This window comes from Amblyomma mixtum, chromosome 8 (assembly GCF_055824585.1).
Source record: "Amblyomma mixtum isolate Tamu chromosome 8, ASM5582458v1, whole genome shotgun sequence".
NCBI classification, from domain to species: domain Eukaryota; kingdom Metazoa; phylum Arthropoda; class Arachnida; order Ixodida; family Ixodidae; genus Amblyomma; species Amblyomma mixtum.
Genome location: NC_143019.1, coordinates 57,095,752 through 57,115,727, shown reverse-complemented (window position 1 = coordinate 57,115,727; position 19,976 = coordinate 57,095,752). Strand labels below are relative to the sequence as shown.

Genomic DNA, 19,976 nt, shown 5'->3' with positions numbered 1-19,976 from the left:
AACGGAGGGAGTGCTGTAAAAACTTTTTCACAATAGACTGGAGAGCTATATTATGCGCATTACCAAATAGAATTTCCGAATTAAATATATAAATTAGGGTTTCAACAAACGTATAAATTTCATGCATTCAGCATATCAATATGGCTGACGCGAATTAAGTGGCAAAGGCAGAGTAATGTTTTAGCTACACGTTTTCTCTCTGTATTATACAGGGTCTGTTCTGAAAGTAGTAGGACTGATTTTTTCCTGAGCGCACGGGCGGACGAGAGGTGGTCTGCGCGTGCAGGATCGTTGAAGGGGGATATTGGGAATGCTGGGGAAAATCGGCAGTCGGCTCTCGGCCGTTCAAGAGAGCAGGTCGCTTGTACTGTGCACCCCTGTCGAAACGTCTCGTCACGCAGAATCATCGAGCGTTTACTGGATCAGTGATACGCGATCAAATTTTCAGTAAATCTTAGTAAAACGGGCAAAGAGACTCACAACATGATTAAGGAGGCCTGCGGTGACGCTTCCATGGGTAGATCAGGTGTTTTTTTGAGTGGCACAAGCTGTTCCGAGAAGGTAAGGAAAGAGTGGAGGAAGACGACCGCTCCAGACGCCCTTCGACCAGCAAGACCAACGAAAATGTGCAGCGAGTGAAACATTTACTTAACAATGATTGTAGAATGAGTATCAGAATGATTGCTGATGACGAGCATTCCTCAAACCCAAGTTTTTGAGATCGTGACAGAAAACTTATCCATGAGGAAAGAGTGCGCGAAGTTGGTGCCGGGAGTGTTGTCAGAGAAGGAAAAGGCCAACCGGTAGGATCTTCTTCATCATGTGAATGAGGACCCCGATTTTTTGCCCAGCACAAGGCGGCAACGCTGCCTCAGCCCCCCTACAGTCTCTACTTGGCCCCGCCAGACTTTTTTCTATTCCCGAGAATAAAATCGACGCTCAAGGGGAAACATCACGGATGGGTAGAGGTGGTTCAACAGGCCGTGACGAGGGAGCTAAACAGCATTCCGGTCCAGGCGTTCCTGGAGGCGTACGAAAACTGTAAAACTCATTGGCAGCAGCGTGTAGGTACGGAAGGGTGCTACCTTGAAAAATTGTAATCGTTTGTACTATTCTCTTGAATAAACTTTGTTTAAAAAAATGAGTCCTACTACTTTCAGAACAGACCATGTATATACCTGGGATCACAATCCAGAACTGACTGCGGCACCACCATCTACACAGTCGCACACACCTCGTATGTGTACACCAGCTCGGCCTGGCTGAAGTTCTTGGTGACCTCACGAGCCACGTCCTGCTGGTAAGTGACGTCATGCTTCCTGTCCGGGAATGTCTTCACCGTGATGGCGTAGCCCTTGCCGAACTTCTCCTTCAGCTGCGTCAGTGTTCCGAGGCACTGCAGCCTGCCCTCGTTCAGGATGGCGATGCGGTTGCACAGGAACTCGACGTCCGAGAGACTGCGAAACAAGACGTCCACAATGCTAGTTTAAGTTGTCTACTGTGTACGTTAAGCACGCTGATATTTCATTCGCATACTGCAGCTGATTTTGTTTGCTTTACTTCCACTCCTTCCTCAGTCGCAAAAGGTTTCATGCTTGTGTTGACATTTTGAATGAATGACACCATGGGCATTATCAGCTTTCGACCCCTCTGAAGTGACATCACTTCAAGTTTGGTGACGTCACTCCCCTCCAGCCAATGGACGGAATTTATGACGGGCGACGCGTCCAAAATTAGCGCCAAGCCTGCGCCTCAAGACAACTTCGCTGGACTAACGCAGTGCCTTCAGGAACATTTTCATACGTATTTCATGCCAGCGCCTTTTTAATGTGCAGGTTAGCGTCTCCAACCGACTACTGTTAATTTCTTGAGCACTAACAATAAGACTGATTCTAACCGCCGTGGTAGCTCAGTGGTTATGGTGCTCAGCTGCTGACCCGAAAGACGCGGGTTCGATCCCGGCCGCGGCGGTCGAATTTCGATGGAGGCGAAATTCCAGAGGCCCGTGTACGGTGCGATGTCAGTGCACGTTAAAGAACCCCAGGTGGTCGAAATTTCCGGAGCCCTCCACTACGGCGTCTCTCATAGCCTTAGTCGCTTTGGGACGTTAAACCCCATAAATCCTAAACCCACAAGGCTGGTTCTCTATTTCGAAGGTCTGTCCTTAGCCAGGATGTTTGTACATTCTACTCCCTCAAAAAAACGAACAAAAAAAGACAGGCCAGCGAGACGCACCAGTGTGAGGTGAGAACGATGGATATCTTTGAGATCCGCTGGAGCTCGCTGACGTAGTTGACGATGCGTCTTCGCGCCGTGGAGCCAACACCAGCGTAGGGCTCGTCCAGCAGCACCACGTTCGGCATGCCCAGCATAGACACGCACAAGGAAAGCTTACGGCGGTTGCCGGCACTGCACAGGAAAGGGACACAATACACACTGGGGAGAGGGCAAGTCAAGCAATAAAAGTTATCCCTGATCTACAACTGGCAGTGCAAATGCATCATCGCCATTGTTATCCGATTGGCTTGTTCTCATCTTAGTATCGCTTCCTAGCACTTTTCGACTTTACCACGTGTCATGAAAAGAACGTGCGACAAATCAGTCAGCTGACATGGTCTTTAGTTTTTCAAAGCAGCTTACATAACTGGTGAGCCTAATGAGCGCAGAAAGCAGCACTGGTGAAAAGGTTTCAGTGAACAAGCCTCAAGCTGTTTCAAAGCCCTTAAGTATGTCTTCGGATGTATTTTGTTGCCTACCAGTATTTTGTTGCCTATATGGTGTAAGAGTAGTCGTACCATTCTCCGAGTCTCATTTTGTTTGTAGAACAAAGCAGTCTCATAAGCCAAATTAGTGCGCCGATTTTTTTCAGCATATTAATTCGAGAAGCCGTGTGCATTGGCATCGCAAACCTTGTTTCCGTTGAACCCATATATTTTTAGTGTCATACACACCGCTTTTTTTGCGCAGTTCCTCCCAAAGTTTACTGTATACACACTTGCGCTCGCTACAGCAGGTGAAACTGGCTCTAAACCCTTCATGCACTAGCGACGCCAGTGTTCTCTATGGACGCAGTGAGCAGAATCAACCGGAACGACCACATCCTGATTCCGCAAGAAAAGAAAACAAGATTTGGTCTTTGTCATGCGTAAGCCAACACGTGTGATGAAAAATATGGCATAAAGCCGATGTCATATGTTTCAAGTCTTACCACATACTACAGATAGTGTCCTTACCTTGTGCCCTGCGTGTAGGACTGCTCAAAAGTTGGTGATGAGAAAAATATTTCCATTAGAGAAAGGAGGATCCTGATATCTGAGATCAAATGAATTTTTGTATAAGAATATTATTTTACTTTTTTTGTACTTTCCTTAAATTCAGGCGTTCAAGGGTTAAGAAAGCCATGACTTCGGGGCTCTCAATGTCCTAGCGCAAAGCCCTTTTTGTCGCAACGGACACGTCCACAGACCTTCACAACACCGATCCCTCGGCAAATCCTGGTTCAAAGACTACTGCCCCTGTTTGCACGGAACAAGCAGCCAGCCTTCTACCAATCGCAGCACCCACTTGGTGCGTTGCGGTAGACAGCCAATCTGCTGCGTCAGGGGCGCCATCTTTTGCGCACTCTGTGCAATTTCCAAGATGTTTAGTTCATCAGGAACACAGAGCGACCGGCCAGTAGCTCAGTTATCGCTGTCGCCCTGAGTGAAGCGGCAATCGCATACCTGTACTTTCCTACTTGCTGCTCGGCTATCTCCTCGAGGCGGAATATCTCGAGGAGCGCCGCCATGTACCCCTGCGTCATCTCGATGCCTCGGAGGCGGGTGAAGAGCATCAGAGTCTCGACACCCGTCAGCATATCAAGGAGACCGTCCCGCTGAGGGCAGTAGCCGAGGTTCCGCTGGAACTGCGCGGCAAAGATAACGCGTGTTTTAACACTTGTATACGGAACCGTTCTTGTATACACTACATTGTAAAAAATTTGCACCCTTATGGGTGCATTTCCGTGTCTATAACTCACATCCTTGCACCCTCCCAAAAGGATGCAAAGTATTCTCGTCGCACCCATAGCAAGGGTGGGATTGTTACAGTTGCACCCTCATTTTTTGGCTGCCTAAAAGGGTGCAAAGTATGCTTGTCGCACCCTTTTTCCGACTGCTTTAAAGTTTCATAGGATTTTATTGCTTTAAAAGGCGATTATAAGTTTCTTTCTTGGCGTGCACTCTTGAATTTAAGCTAAACATTCCCTACGAAAAGCTGCCAACGACCTGTCTAACTTTGCACTAGCGTTACGGCACCTCCAACAATAATTATAATACCCAGATGTGTGTCTCTCGCTCTTTCTCAAGCTCCTTGCTGTGGAGTCACATTTGTTGTTGCGACTGAAAGAAGGATGAAAAGTAATGTGCACGGGCCTGCCGACTGGCTCGAGCCGAGCCACCTCCGCTGCCACGTGCAGATAGAAGAGAGTTAAAAAAAAAAGGTGAGAAGAAAGCACAGACGCGCATCGCAACAACCGCGTTCGCCGAAGCGAAGACGCCGGCTGTAACAACAGATACCTCTCCGCGCATACTTTCTCTAAGTTTATACGAGGTCTGTTAAAAAAGTATCCGACCTTTTGCAGAAGAAAAAAAAAATGGCATAACTGGAGCGTTGGAAACCTAATCACCTTCAAAGTAGTCTCCTTGGGACTCCACACACTTCACCCAGCGGTGCAGCCGTTGTTGGAAGTATTCCGAAAAGGCCTCTTTCGGAATGGAGTTTAGCTCAGCTGTCGTTGCAGCCTTAATGTCCTCTCTTGTCTGAAATCGCGCTCCTTTCAATGTCCTCTTGACCTTGGGAAACAGCCAGAAGTCGCAGGGGACCATATCAAGAGAGTAAAGAGTCTGTTGAACTACAGGAGTGTGGCTTTTCGCCAGAAAAGTCTGAATCAAGTGCGAGGAATGTGCAGGAGCATTGTCGTGATGGATGGGGCAATTTCCTGTTGGCCTCAACTTCGGCCTCTTGCGCCGCACAGCACTACGTAGGGGACGGAAGACGTCCCTATAGTGCTCTTTGATCATTGTTTGACCCTGTAGGATGCGTGCTCGTGGTGTGCCACACAGAGGGAGTCAAAGAAAGCAGTCAGCATCACTTTGACATTGCTGCGCACTTGGCGGGCCTTCTTTGGTCTCGGTGGCATAAAATGCTTCCACTGTGACGACTGGAATTTGGTTTCCGGGTCGTACCCGTACACCCAAGACTCGTCACCAGTGATTATGGTGTTTATGAAGTCGGGGTCACTGTTTGTGGAATCTAGCATGTCCTGCGAGACTTCAACACGAAGCTGCTTTTGCTCCGCCAAGCAGCTTCGGCACGAATTTTGCCGCAACTCTCTCCATGGCCAAATCTTCGGGGATAATGGAATGTGCAGAAAAATTGCTGATGTCCACCTCTTCCGCAATTTCTCGGATAGTCACACGACGGTCCCGCATCACCACAGCGTTCACTTCGGCAATGACCTGGTCATTTCGGCATGATGATGGCCGACCGGAGCGTGGCTCGGTCTCCGCCGATGTGCGGCCATCTTTAAACCAATTGTACCACTGTTTAATTTGTGTGCTGCTCATAGCATCTTCACCGAAAGCCGCACTAAATATTCCGAGCAGTTTCCTCTTGATTGTAATCCCGTTTCTGGCAAAATTTGATGCGGTAGCGCTGCTCCTGTCGCTCCGCCATTTTCCTTGTAATAAAAAACCGACGAGAGCACTGCGCACTGCCTCACTCAAACGCTGCGTCCCAGCGACTGACGCTATCGGCAGGCCGGAAAATATTCGTACATGCGCACGAAGGTTCAAGGTCGGCTGGTGCAAGCGCGCTTGTTTCATATCCATCAGGTGTTCGCAAAAAAAAAAAAAAGTCGGATACTTTTCTAACAGACCTCGTATATGCCATTTCAGCGACCCCCTATTTGGAGTCTGTGACGCTTAGCACTTCAGCTTAAATAAACAGTTATCACATTCTGGGGACGCAGGTCCCAGTCATAGCTGCTCGAATCAAGGTTGCAGCTGTCTTTTAATGGATAACTCGGTTAGCTCACATCATATTAAAAGCACGTTTGATTGAACTACTGGAATGTTGTTCGACAAGTCAAAGAATACCGCACACCCTTACGCACCGTTGCACCCGAAGGAACTACAACGCCCTTGCACCCGTGCAGCTTTGAAGGGCCCATGGGTGCATTAAAGGTGCTAACGTGCTCAGCGCACCCTTATCCAAAAATATAAGAAAATGAGGGTGCGGAAAGGGTGCAGCCATGAGCGCTACACCTTTAAGGCTGCAAATTTTTTTACTGTGTGCACAACGCTCGAACAGTGCTGATAGGTGCGTTCTGAGTTACAAACTTATTATATGGCTACGTCAGTATTATGAACTACAGCAGTCAACTCCCCTAGGTAGTAAGGAGAAATTGCTTAATCTTCTAGCATAATCATTCCTCTGTGCAGCATAGCATTCAGGTTCCCGCCCAAGGTAATATAGCGCATGCGCACTCACATCTTCCGTGTCGTTCACGACTGAGAAGGGCCCAATGTAGGCGTCCCCTGCGTGCGGCAGCAGTTCCCCGTTGAGGATCCTGAATGTCGTCGTCTTGCCTGCCCCATTGGCGCCCAGCAGACCGAAGCACTCTCCCTTGCGAACCGTGAATGACAGACCCTGGGTAACAGTGGATACCACAGTACACAGCGCGTATTGAAAATTCACTCAATCTTGACGTGCTGAACAGAAATAGCCTCCATTTCTCCATGCATGCGTGTCCAAACGAAATGCGGAGAACGTACAGTACGGTCCACGGTTAAAGGGAACATAGCCTCTGCGTTTCGCGAAGAGCTGCCGCTCAGTGCCGGTGAGAATGGGAGGCACCAGGCGCACGCGCGGAAAGAGCAGCCGGGCGTGCTTGCCGCGCATGTGCATTGTGCCGTCAATCCTCGCCGACTCCTAAGGCAGCGCTTCACAAAGCGCGGCGGCCACGTGATCGCATGTTCCCTTCAAGAATGGACCGTGCTGTACATCTGCTGTCGTATGTTTGGGCAGCGCAATGTCAAAGAAAAAGTTTTATTTCCTCGCCATAGTTGCACGCAGCTTTCAGTGCTCGATTTACACCGTCCAGCACTCAATCTAAAGCAGTGTGTTTCATTCGAAGTCTTCTATTTTTTCCCCCAAAGTCGCGTTCGCTATCTTTCGACGACGGGCGCACAGGCAGGTTCAGTGCGAAAGGGAGCAGTTCCCTACAGAAGCGTTCCATACGAATCACTCATACGGAATTATGGGAATACGAAGTCCATATGAAGTGGACAAATATATGGACAACCATACGTATTTTATAGGGAGTCTATAAACTTTCCATGAAATTTCCAATGAACTTCCATAAAATGTGCATGACGTCATATAGAGTCCCAAAGTTTCCATACGCGTTTTCCACAATGTCTATACCAGCTCTATGGACACCATCCTGACTCCATATGATTCATACGGAAATATATGGAATTACGGGACTCGCCTTATGGAAACTTCCAGTAGGGTTTACACACAGGGAAGAACTCTCACTTCTGCACTGAGTTTGAAAATGTTTAATGGGGTTTATCCATCCGGAGAAAAAGCTCTTGAGTACACTAGAATAATCTGCATTTCTTTCACACTTATAAATTAATCGGTTGAAGGCGGGACGATATGTTTCCTTTCATATTGACGTTACCTTTACAGGCTTTTAAAACAAACCATGTTCAACTTGGCATTTTTGTAAACTACTGCTTTAAAAGGACTTTCGCCGAGGTGAATGCCATCCACGTCAATCATTGGCGTTGAATAATTGCATAATCGGCAGACTTGTCATTAACGCGTACCACCACGCGTCCACTTACTTGTAGCACGAGGTTGTGCTCTGTGTACCCGTACGTCTTATGAAGGCGGCGAACGAGCATCAGAGGCCGTGACTGTGGCGCCATCTGTCCACGCACTAAGGCGTCCACGACTGCGTCTTCCATATTTACTTCCGTGTCCTCCTGTCTTTTGGGCTGCAAAAAGCGGCGTCAATTTGACACTCAAATAAACACCTTAGTCGTCTTTATTTTTCAGTTGCAAAGTACTCCAGGTGATTATAAGGTTGAAATGTCCGCCCTCCCTGAACTTTTTTTCCCGTAAAGAAAAGCAGCAGAAACACTTGCGTTCGATAGAAGGCCCCTTGAATCCCTTCCAACTGCGTTTGATTCCCCTCGTTTTTTTTTTTTTTTAAATATTCGCCAATCTCGTACTCGGAAAGTGTGCGTCGTCGCGGAAGAAATGAAAGTCAGTCCGGAGGAAGAGAAAAAGTATCATCAATTGACGTAGAACTTTTATTCAGTTTAAGTAGAATGTTGTGCCCATGTTTAGCGGAGTTTCGATTTCGCGGATCATTCATGATACTGAGACAATGTTCCGTTCAGTGGCTGTCAAAAGGTGTCAAAATTTCCGCAGAATACGAGACGTACAGAAAAGCGGAGAAAACACGAGCACTACCAACAACTTAAGCTTTCATTGCAGGAATAGCAATAAATAGGAAGTTTTTCAGCACATCAAAACACACAAGCGAAGATATAAATAATTAGCAGCAGGCAAATGTCAGGATTCGGCTAGCTATATAGCTAATATCTGGCTAATATCTATATTGTCCATGTCCTTTGCTAATAAATTTTAAGGCCTTTAGGCCTTTACCCAGGTTTTTACCCAAAGGCCTATAGGGCGAAGGCCTTCGTGATAAATGCCTTTGAAGTATAGGCCTTTAAGTTTAAATCCTTTATACCAAAGGTCCAATGCCTTTAGCACGTAAGGATCTTAAGCGCCCACCGTAACTATAGTGCTACTGCACGATCCTTTACCCAGGTTTTTACCCAAAGGCCTATAGGGCGAAGGCCTTCGTGATAAATGCCTTTGAAGTATAGGCCTTTAAGTTTAAATCCTTTATACCAAAGGTCCAATGCCTTTAGCACGTAACGATCTTAAGCGCCCACCGTAACTATAGTGCTACTGCACGATATTCCGTTCTTAGCCACGCCAAACCATTCGCTATTTTTTTCTTTGCTATACGTTTCTCGGATCTGCTCATGCCACATCACTGCTTACACATTCTTGCCTCAGCTTTTTCGCTGATTGGACTTGCTTGACTCTGAGTACAAAGCCAATGCTGATTATGTGACGACTCCAACTTCTAATGAAAAACGTAAAGAAAAACCAGCAAGACAAAAAGGCACACTACGTTAGAAGTGTTCAGAAGTGTTCTTACAATTCACGAGCCAAAGCGTGCATCTTAAGGTCTATTGTAAGACACATTGAACGGCACTGAGGTATACCTATTGCAAATTGCTTTCTCCTGCCCCGACGGGATAGCACACAAGCGTCAGGAGGCCTAGAATTAGAGTTCAAAGTACCTTTTTCGAGCCAGCGACGTCTCGCAATAGGCCGGGAGACGGCTTGGCCATCATTTGACCCATGTCCTCTCCGTAGGCTTCGGGCTCGAGTGAGCTGAGCGCCTGCTCCGCGCTGCGGATCCAGCGCTCGATGATGAGAAGCACCACAAACAGTACGGCACCCTCCACGGACAGGGTGACCACCTCGTAGAACGCGGAGTACTGGTGCACGTCAAACGGATTGATCACGTATTCCGTCCGGTCTGGGCTGTCAATGTCTGCAAATTGAGATAGGTACCAACTGAGATAGGTTCAGCGCTCATCACCGAAATAATTAGCAGGGGGCCGCCGCGGTGGCTCAGTGGTTACGGCGCTCGGCTGCTGACCCGAAAGACGCGGGTTCGATCCCGGCCGCGGCGGCCGAATTTCGATGAAGGCTAAACTCTAGAGGCCCGTGTACTGTGCGATATCAGTGCACGTTAAAGAACCCCAGGTGGTCGAAATTTCCGGAGCCCTTCACTACGGCGTCCCTCATAGCCTGCGTTGCTTTACTCCAATAAACCAAACAAAACCTAATTAACAGGGACACCTAATTACATTGTATGCCACACCGCGGTAGCTCAGTAGTTACGTCGCTCGGCTGCTGACCCGAAAGACGCGGGTTCGATCCCGGCCGCGGCGGCTGAATTTCGACGGAGGCGAAATTCTAGAGGCCCGTCTGCTGTGCGTTGTCAGTAACCCAGGTGGTCGAAATCTCCGGAGCCCTTCACTACGGCGTCCCTCATAGCCTGAGTCGCTTTGGGACGTTAAAGCCAAATAAACCAAACCGATTACATTGTATGTTGGTAATGCGGTAACGTTAGAAGCTGTTGATGCCTTAACCGGAAGTGACGCCTTTTCTTCAGCCAATGGATGTTCCACTCTGTTGACGTCACTTCCTTCCAGCCGATCAGCAAATTTAGCTTCCGACGACCCATTTTTTTCCTAATGAGGAGTATATTGCTATCACATTAAAAATATCGTGAGGATTTTGTTCGCTGTAATTGTTATTTATTAGCAGCAGAACTAGAAACAAAATTGTTCTCAAAACGTTACTGAATTTCGGAGGTCCCTTAGATCTCGACAGTGCTTACAAAGTTGGTCAAATTGACCAACACTGTTCCCACTTTTAGTTATTGATCAATTCCCTCTCGCCCTACCATAAGCTTGCCGTCCCGGTTAGCTCAATTGGTAGAGCGACTGCTCCGGTGAAGCGGTGCTCCCGGGTTCGAACCCCGGACCAGGACGAATTTTTCTTTAACTACGAAGTTTCTGAGAAAGCTGTATAGCTTTCCTTTGTAGCCGTATGGCTGCGCTCGGGTGGATGTCAATGAGTAATTACTAATAGTAATAATGTTTATTTCAACTAGTTTATACAAATGCGGGTCTGCCGATGGCACGGAAGGCTTGAATGACAGCGCCCGGCAGCAGCTAACACACCTGGTATACGAGTACACTGTCGCAAAGACCAACACACTTTAGCTACGGTTTATCTACGTTAATCCGCTAGCAATTTTAAGACGCCGGCATTCTGTCTTAAAACGTTATCTATTAACTAACTTTTAACAGCAGTGAGTGAGTTTAGCGCACATCTCTTATGTGAGAGGAATCCCGACTCACGGTCGCAGCAGCGCTGAATGGACAGCTTCGCCTCGGCGATCTTGCTCGTGCACTGGCTCTCGAGCTCGGCACCGCCGATGTGGCACACGCGGTTCTCGGCGGCCAGCTGCAGGATCTTGGTCATGCCCCGCGAGTAGGAGCAGGAGGGCAGCAGTCGAACCACCTCCCTCGCAGTGCCGATGACCGCCGAGACGAACACGCTGTTCACCTCGCTGGCGTAATGCTCCATGAACACCTCGCCCAGGCAGCCCACGGAGGCTGCGGAGGAGGACAAAGATTGGTTGAAGCGGGGTGAAAACTACTGCCCACTGCTGCTCGGTAACAGTTGAGGTATGTACTATCGCGCTCAATATGAGTTGCAACGCGCGGTCATCGACCGGGGCTCGTTCCGTGGTGTGCCTCCTCCAAACAGTCGCTCGGAATTCTGGGAGAAATTTTTTCCAGAGCGGGGGTGCTGTTGTTTCCTGGAACAGCAGTTTCTCCCAGAATTCCGAGCGACTGTTTGGAGGAGGCACACCACGGAACGAGCCCCGGTCGATGACCGCGCGTTGCAACTCATATTGAGCGCGATAGTACGTGTTGTACCATAGGCGATGGTTTTCGGCTCTTGGGCACAGGGGCGCTGGGACTTTTTGAATGGGGAGAGGGGGGGGGGGGGTATGGAGGCGGTAGGTTAGCACCAAAACGGCATTATTTGTGGTCTAAACTACGAACACATGAAGGAAAAATTAGAAACTGTATATTAGTGCTAGTCTTGGAGAACATACATTGGTTTTTATTGAGGAACGAAGAATTAAGCTTAATAAGCAAAGTGCGAAAAGTTACTGTCACCTAAGCGTGTAGTTGGTTTCTGAAAGTTCGTAAAAAATATTCAAAATTCTAGGGTGAAGACGCCATTGATCAACGTCAGTGCACTTTAAGGTACCCCAGGTGGCTGAAATGAGTACGAAAAACTACTACGACGCTTCTTCGGTTTGGTTTGGTTTGGTTTATGGGGTTTAACGTCCCAAAGCGACTAAGGCTATGAGAGACGCCGTAGTGGAGGGCTCCGGAAATTTCGACCACCTGGGGTTCTTTAACGTGCACTGACATCGCACAGTACACGGGCCTCTAGAATTTCTCCTCCAAATAAATTCTAGCCGCCGCGGCCGGGATCGAACCCGCGTCTTTTGGGTCAGCAGCCGAGCACCATAGCCGCTGAGCCACCGCGGCGGCGTACTACGACGCTTCTTCAACTTTATTATTTCACTCCCTCTAACATCCCTTCCCTCATGGCCTGGTTCAGGTGTCCACCGAGAAATTAGAAAGTTACTGAGACTTTGCCGTTACTGCGACTTTGACAGCGCCCTGAGTGTCCTGCTTGGGGCGGCTGGTGTCGAGCGGCAGAGTAACCCTTGTTCTAATCGGGCCTAGCCTAAGCGCAGCGGCTAATGCCCGGTCGGACAAAGAGCTTGATGCATTCTAAGTCAGTCCAGCTCTTAGGCTCTTGTCTTGCAGTAATAATAGGGAAACGGAAAGGTTATCAAGCACTTGTTAGTACATGTAACAAGCTTGAAGCTACCCGAGGAGATGAGATAATCTCTCGTCAGCTTCAGTAAATGTGGCCGCGTGGTGCGATACTAGAAGACCACTACCAGTTTATTAGAGAGAGAGACTTTAATGAGTAAAGGAGAAGTCTGCCTGGTTATGAGCCTAGCATGCTACTCCAGACATATTTATTAAGCTGAGCATTAATTCTTCGGCTATACGACATGCCGGTTTCGATCACTACGGTTCCTTTTCTGGTCAGTCCTGGTCGATTGCACATCACATTTATTAGCGCTGAAAAAAATTGAGTCTCCGAAGTGGAAAGGTAATCCAGTAATATACGTTGTGGGTCTAGTTGGTTCATACTCAGATTTCTTTCTGTGCGCATAAAAGAAATCTGAAGTGGAAAGGATATGCTGAAATACTGAAGTCAGGCGCACCCCATTTTTCCAACTGTCCCTAAAGCGACGCCATACAAGAGAGTTCATAAGTCTTGGCTCGTAGGAGCAGACAAAATTGATTAAAAACTTACTATTAGAACTCACTAATAAAGGCATGCGTTGTGGCTTCATTATTAAGCCAAAGCTGCATTCGAGTGAGAGTTTTAAAGGAATATATTCTTTTTCACTGTAACCCCAATGAAGGTTGCTAACGTTACACTAATCTTTGCCCCCCGCCGCAGATTGAGGCCGGCTGCCCTGAGTGTCTAATCTACGTCACAATATACGGGCCTCGGGCCACTGCCCTCTCTGCTTCTTCCAGTAAAACAAGAACACTTTTGGTTGCAGGCGTGGAGTCTGGCGAAGACGTCGCCAACCGTTCAACCACCAAAGCCTTCACCAAAGCCTTGGGCGAAAACAGTAGTTAACTGCTGGTGGAACTACATTGCAGCAGGTGGGCTATTCGAAAAGCGATGGCCTCATGATAAGTAGGACACCCGAATCTTTCTTTTCAGTGAAGCGTTTTAATTCGTGCCGCTTCATAACAAGCTACAACCCAGGAGGCGAATCTCTATGAACATTGCTTACAAATTCACTATCCGTCAAAAGTAAGCGCCCTAGAAACCTTGCTGGCAAGGATGGCAAAGCGAGTCAGTCCACCGCATTCATCTGGACTTCTCGTGTATAGATCAAATGCCTTGGCGATCTCACATTTTGTACAAAGCAAGGCCTCTTATCATCTTTTACATGCCAGTTTTGCTGAAAGAATCCGTTATGTTGGCTCCTCGCCAGTAGTAACCTTAAGCCTCAATCCGCTCACAACACAAAGCCTATCGACCACTATTATTTTTTATTTTTTTTTTTTTGGGGGGGGGGCACTTAATTTCTTTACATGTGTGATGCGATAGCATAGCCGCACTTTGTGCCTGAGTGCGAATAACTTCCGGTCTAGGGATGACTTTTCCGGTTTAGGCGATGGCGCCCCCTGCCAGCCGACGCCACTTCCGGTTTGGTTGGTCATTTGCGATTTGATGACGTCACTTCCGGCCTGTCGTCATCACTTCCGTTTATGTCATTACTGGTGTTATGTCTCACACACACACAGAATAGCCACACAAAGCATCACGGCGTCCCCATATGTGACATCATAAGGCGTCAGCGCATAACACAAAAGCACGTCAAACCGTTTGCTAGCTCCACTTACAGATGACGAACATCAGTATGGAGAGCGCAGTGAAGCCGTATCCAGGGTTGTCGAAGAGGAAGGAGGCGATGTAAATAAAGGGCAGAGCCGCGTATCCATGGAGGAGGTTGAGCACGAATATCAGACCTGCGGTAGGTACGGATTGTAAGAATACGGATAGTTTTTTTTATAACAGGCGTCAACGCTACGCTGCACTAAAAAAACATTGTTTCTTCAGTTTGGGTTTGGTTGAATTTCCTGCTATGAACTTCTGACGTTGCACTCTGAGTTTTAAAAAAAACAGTCGCTTTTGGTGAATTTCCGGAATGCTTTGGTTATTTTGGAAAGAGTCCGTGCACTGAGAATGCCAGCGTACACAAATCGCAGGTGCACAACACCTGCCTCCCCCTCCGTGTTCCTATTCTATTAGAGAAAGGTTCAGGTGTACCTCGGAAACCGGTCTCGGCACGGAACCTCAAAACTTATTTCATGCATGGCTTTATTAAAGGGAGACTGTTCTTAACGTTATCACGTCACACCCTTTTAAGCGGAGTTGAAGTATCCTTCCAATTTTTTCAATAAAATTTTCAGAGCCATAAATGCGTATTTTGCTTCCGGACTAGTCAACATACACGAAGAAAGTCAAAGAATTCATTTTGACTGCGAACAATATTTCGCCCGAGTTGTCCTCACTAAGGGCGAAAATTACTTTCCGCCTTTTAATATGACCGTGCGCCCTCACGTCTTGGTGCAATCAGATTCGCTTTAAGCCAGCAATATTCTTTTCCGGTGATTTTGAACAAATAGTGAGAACAGTTCAGTGAGTCGGTATTTATCTATTGTAAAAGGTGCTCTTTGAGACAGAAATGTTAATAGCGCTACAGCAAGACGTACACAAGAAAGACTGACACGGGACATGCGCTAACTTCATCTGAGTTTATTTACTGCAAAGCCAACAAATATATAGAAAATTTAAGGCATGCGCAAAAAACCGGCACAACAAGGCACCAACAAAATCGTTCAAGATATGATATCTCAGTCTTGAAAAGGTGGACCGAAGTATCACACAATCTAATCCCTTCTTTTTAATGTGGAATGCTTCAAAAAGCTCCCACGCCTTCATATCTCCACTCCTGCCCAGAATCTTTATCTCCCGAAGCCGAGGCTCACACTTCTTGCATTACAGGCATCTTTTTTGCCCCGGTCCATGTTCTGCCGCACGATTACACACGAAGCACCATCTAGCCCAAATTGACGTTCTTATAAAAGGGGCTCTAAAAGATATATGAAATGTGTAAGAAATAGGACATGCGCCTGTAATGAAGATTCATCATGCGCTAACCCTGGAATAGCGAACAATAGGGCGCAATCGTGTGACGACCGCGACGTTAATTTAACCTTTAACGCAAAATGCAATTGACATACCACCGACATCAGCAGCATTCAGGCATTATTTCCTGCTTGTATAGCACTGGTGTTCAGTGGAACGCGGTGTACAGATGGGGGAGAATACTCACGGAAGTCTGTGCCCGAAAGCTCTTCGAAGTATGCGAGCGGCGGTAGCACCATCAGCGCGGTTCCCATGTAGAAGAGGAAGTCAAATATGAAGTTTAGCGTCCAATAGAGCAAAATGCTCATGCCTGTCAGGAGGTGCAATTGTTTCACCTGCGTAAGACAAGAATCCCTTCAGTGACATAGTCGACGTATCAGAACACTCTAGCCGTAGTATCTTGTGTTTGAGGCGCCACAAGAAAAATGAACATCCAAAGACTTAACGTCCGGCTCCCGCCTTTTTTTTTTTTTAATTCTCCCCCGTACGGTGGGCGGAGTTGACCAACGCGTGGAGTGCCTTTCAGCCAGTCCCGCGGCGGCTTGCCGCTCTGCCATCGGCGGAGTAATACGTAGTAGTCCGTAGAAGCAAATAGTCCGCGCGTATTTTTATTTCTGCGGGCTTATTTTCGGCTGTATTACCTGCGAATTGAACTATTTATTCACGGAAACCTAAAAAACAAAATAAAGCGAAAGCAAAGCCTCCACGGAGCTGGCTGCAAGGCACTCCACGCGTTGGTCGACTCCGCCCACCGTACGAGGGAGAATTAAAAAAAAAGGCGGGAGCCGGACGTTAATTCGATTTAATTAGGAAAATCAGCCACACAGGGCAATAAATCGAAGTTTCTAAGAATGCTCAGAACGTGTAGATCGAGTTCCCGCGGCAAAAAGACGAGTTCAGATTCCTCTTCAGTGCACCTTTAACTGTCGCCTGCAGCACCCTCTCAGCGATGGGGAAGAGGATAAAGTTGCCACACTTAACTCTGCCGCAAGTGTCAAAGGACAGGGTTAATTCGAGAGACATGGGAAAGGCCTTTGTCCTGTAGTGGACATAGTCAGGATGATGATGATGACTTAACTCTCACCTGCAGCGCCCTGTCAGCGATGGGGAAGCGGACAAAGTTGCTACACTTAACTCTCCCGCAGCTGTCAAAGGACAGGGTTAATTCGAGAGACATAGAAAGGCCCTTTTCCTGTAGTGGACATAGTCAGCATGATGATGACTTAACTCTCACCTGCAGCGCGCTCTCAGCGATGGGGAAGAGGACAAAGTTAATACACTTAACTCTGCCGCAACTGTCAAAGGACAGGGTTAATTTGAGAGACATGGGAATGGCCTTTGCCCTGCAGTGGACGTAGTCAGGCTGATAATGAAGATGATGACTTAACTCTCACCTGCAGCACCCTCTCAGCGATGGGGAGGAGGACAAAGTTGCTACACTTAACTTTGCCGCAACTGGCAAAGGACAGGGGGTTAATTGCAAACACATAAGAGAGGCCTTTGCCCTGCAGTGGACGTAGTCAGGCTGATGATGATGATGATGACTTAACTCTCACCTGCAGCACCCTCTCAGCGATGGGGAGGAGGACAAAGTTGCTACACTTTGCCGCAACTGGCAAAGGACAGGGGGTTAACTGCAAACACATAAGAGAGGCCTTTGCCCTGCAGTGGACGTAGTCAGGCTGATGATGATGATGATGACTTAACTCTCACCTGCAGCACCCTCTCAGCGATGGGGAGGAGGACAAAGTTGCTACACTTAACTTTGCCGCAACTGGCAAAGGACAGGGGGTTAATTGCAAAGACATAAGAGAGGCCTTTGCCCTGCAGTGGACGTAGTCAGGCTGATGATGATGATGACTTAACTCTCACCTGCAGCACCCTCTCAGCGATGGGGAGGAGGACAAAGTTGCTACACTTAACTTTGCCGCAACTGGCAAAGGACAGGGGGTTAATTGCAAAGACATAAGAGAGGCCTTTGCCCTGCAGTGGACGTAGTCAGGCTGATGATGATGATGACTTAACTCTCACCTGCAGCACCCTCTCAGCGATGGGGAAGAGAACAATGTTTCTACACTTAACTTTGCCGGAACTGGCAGAGGACAGGGGGTTAATTGCAGAGACATAAGAGAGGCCTTTGCCCTTCTGTGGACGTAGTCAGGCTGATGATGATGATGATGACTTAACTCTCACCTGCAGCACCCTCAGCGATGGGGAAGAGGACAAAGTTGCTACACTTTACTTTGCCGCAACTGGCAAAGGACAGGGGGTTAATTGGAGAGACATGGAAGAGGCCTTTGCCCTGCAGTGGGCGTAGTCAGGCTGATGATGATGATGACTTAACTCTTACCTGCAGCGCCCTCTCAGCGATGGGGAAGAGGACAAAGTTGCTGCACATGAAGCTTGAGACCAGCGGGAAGAACACGGAGCGGAGCACCTTGGGCAGGAGCACTCGATACGTGTTCTGGCTCCGGATGTGCTCGATCTCATCCGCGGACTGCGCCCCGGTGGCGCGAATGACGCCGCTGCGTACTTTCGCCCGCGGTGGTGCAGTGACGTCAAAGGTGAACTGCGCGTCGGCTACTGCGGTGATGTTGCGTAACCGGGCGGCGTTGTATGCGCTCATTGTCAGCAGGGCTGTATGCTGGATCTGGCCGTTGTACCAGAGCAGGTTGCTGCGACAGAAGACGGGTGGGGCATTACGGCGAGTTTGTCGTCAGCAGCTAGTTTCTGCTATAGCTGCATACGACTGAAGAGAGAGAGGCCCCCAAAACCCGCTCAGAAGGGGCGCTGCCACTGACGGCGTTGACGTAGTGTCAGAAAATCGTAGTCACGACCAACCTCCTTGCACCTGCTAGGGTTGAATGCGCAATTGACTGCAATGTATGATCAATGAGTTAGACAGGCAGAGCAGAACGTTAAGCCTTAAAATTAACATGCAGAAAACCAAAAAAATGTTCAGAAGTCTAGCAAGAAAACAGCAGTTCGGAATTGGTGGCAAGGTGCTGGAAGTAGTAAAGAAATATGTCTACTTAGGGCAGGTAGTAACCGCTGATGCGAATCATGAAATCGAAATAACTAGAAGAATAAGAATGGGGTGGAGCGCATATGGCAGGTTCTCTCAGATCATGAATGGTACTTTACCAATATCCCTCAAGAGAAAAGTACACAACAGCTGTATATTACCGCTACTCACCTATGGGGCAGAAACGTAGAGGGTAACGAAGAGGGTTCAGCTTAGGTTAAGGGCAACTCAGCGAGTTATGGAAAGAAAAATGATAAGTGTAACGTTAAGAGATCGGAGACGGGCGTAGTGGGTGAGGGAACAAAGGGGGGTTAATGACATCCTAGTCGAAATCAAGAGGAAGAAATGGGCTTTGGCAGGGCATGTTATGAGAAGGCATGATGACCGATGTACCTTATTGGCAACGAAGTAGATTCGAAGAGAAGGCAAGCCTAGCACGGGATGGCATGAAATTACGTCGGCGGATGGGATTAAGAAGTTTGCGGGGATACGGGGGCCGCAACAGGCAAAGGAGAGGGTTAATTGGAGAGACATAGGAGAGGCCTTTGCTCTGCAGTGGGCGTAGTCCGGCTGATGATGATGATGATGATGTATGACTATTCGCCAGTGCTAGTGCTTGGAGGGACACCTGTTAAGTGCACTGTGCTCTTCGTTTTTAAAGTTTTACTTAATATCGTGAACCGTAGTGGTGGCTAAGAACTAAGTCATTGTGGTGGTCGGCTGCTCTGGACCGAATTTTTTGCTTGCGTGCTTTCTTCTTTCAAACTGTGCGCTAAGCATTGGAATACATGGATCACCGCGTGATTCTCGACTACGACATCTAAATATTTTTTTAACTGAATTTCTTCTTAATACTGCTTCGGTTTCACCAACCGAACGATGACTGTGACGTGCAGTTGAAATTTAGTCACGTGAGAAAAGAAAAGATGGCAATCTAACTGCTGATACGTCGCTTGTTGTTTCTCCCTTCGAGCTGGCAGGTTTAATGGAGCTCAAAATAATATTTTTATGGCGTTTATACACTGTTCAACAGCACTGACTTAGTACCGCGAGCGAACACTTCATTAAGCATCAATGTATGGAAACATTATTTCATATTTCAAAACGGTAATATCGTAAATAAAAGAAAATAATAACCAACTGAATAGTAGTGTTTGCTGATACTCCTGCAGCATATACCGGGTGTTTCAGCGAACACTTTGAAAAATTTTCAAAAATAGGCTTTTTGGGGTGAAAATATGGCTTTTGCAACTTAGTCTTACCGGTGTTGGCGGACACCAGAAAAGCGGTGAATTGTCTCAAGTAGTAAGCTGGTTAACTAATTTCTAATGATTATCTTTCTAGCATTAAAGTTAGGCGCCTAGTTTCAATTAAAGGCTCGTAGCCGGTCGTTAAT

At 47.7% G+C, this 19,976-nt stretch overlaps 2 protein-coding genes across 3 annotated transcripts in view; one reads left to right on the top strand and one right to left on the bottom strand.

The window, feature by feature from the left end:
• LOC149332560 (MAP/microtubule affinity-regulating kinase 3-like) overlaps positions 1-19,976 on the top strand; it is a 634,516-nt gene that overhangs the window by 274,255 nt on the left and 340,285 nt on the right. The window lies entirely within an intron of this gene.
• Positions 1-19,976, bottom strand: part of LOC149332566 (phospholipid-transporting ATPase ABCA3-like) — a 60,767-nt gene that overhangs the window by 1,750 nt on the left and 39,041 nt on the right. The window contains exons 16-25 of the mRNA XM_089558190.1: positions 17,906-18,230; positions 15,743-15,890; positions 14,247-14,372; positions 11,076-11,333; positions 9,438-9,694; positions 7,896-8,048; positions 6,532-6,690; positions 3,723-3,904; positions 2,236-2,409; positions 1,235-1,457 (exon numbers count right to left, since the gene is read on the bottom strand). Coding sequence (XP_089414316.1) covers positions 1,235-1,457; positions 2,236-2,409; positions 3,723-3,904; positions 6,532-6,690; positions 7,896-8,048; positions 9,438-9,694; positions 11,076-11,333; positions 14,247-14,372; positions 15,743-15,890; positions 17,906-18,230 — 2,005 coding nt within the window. The remainder of the gene's footprint in view (positions 1-1,234; positions 1,458-2,235; positions 2,410-3,722; positions 3,905-6,531; positions 6,691-7,895; positions 8,049-9,437; positions 9,695-11,075; positions 11,334-14,246; positions 14,373-15,742; positions 15,891-17,905; positions 18,231-19,976) is intronic.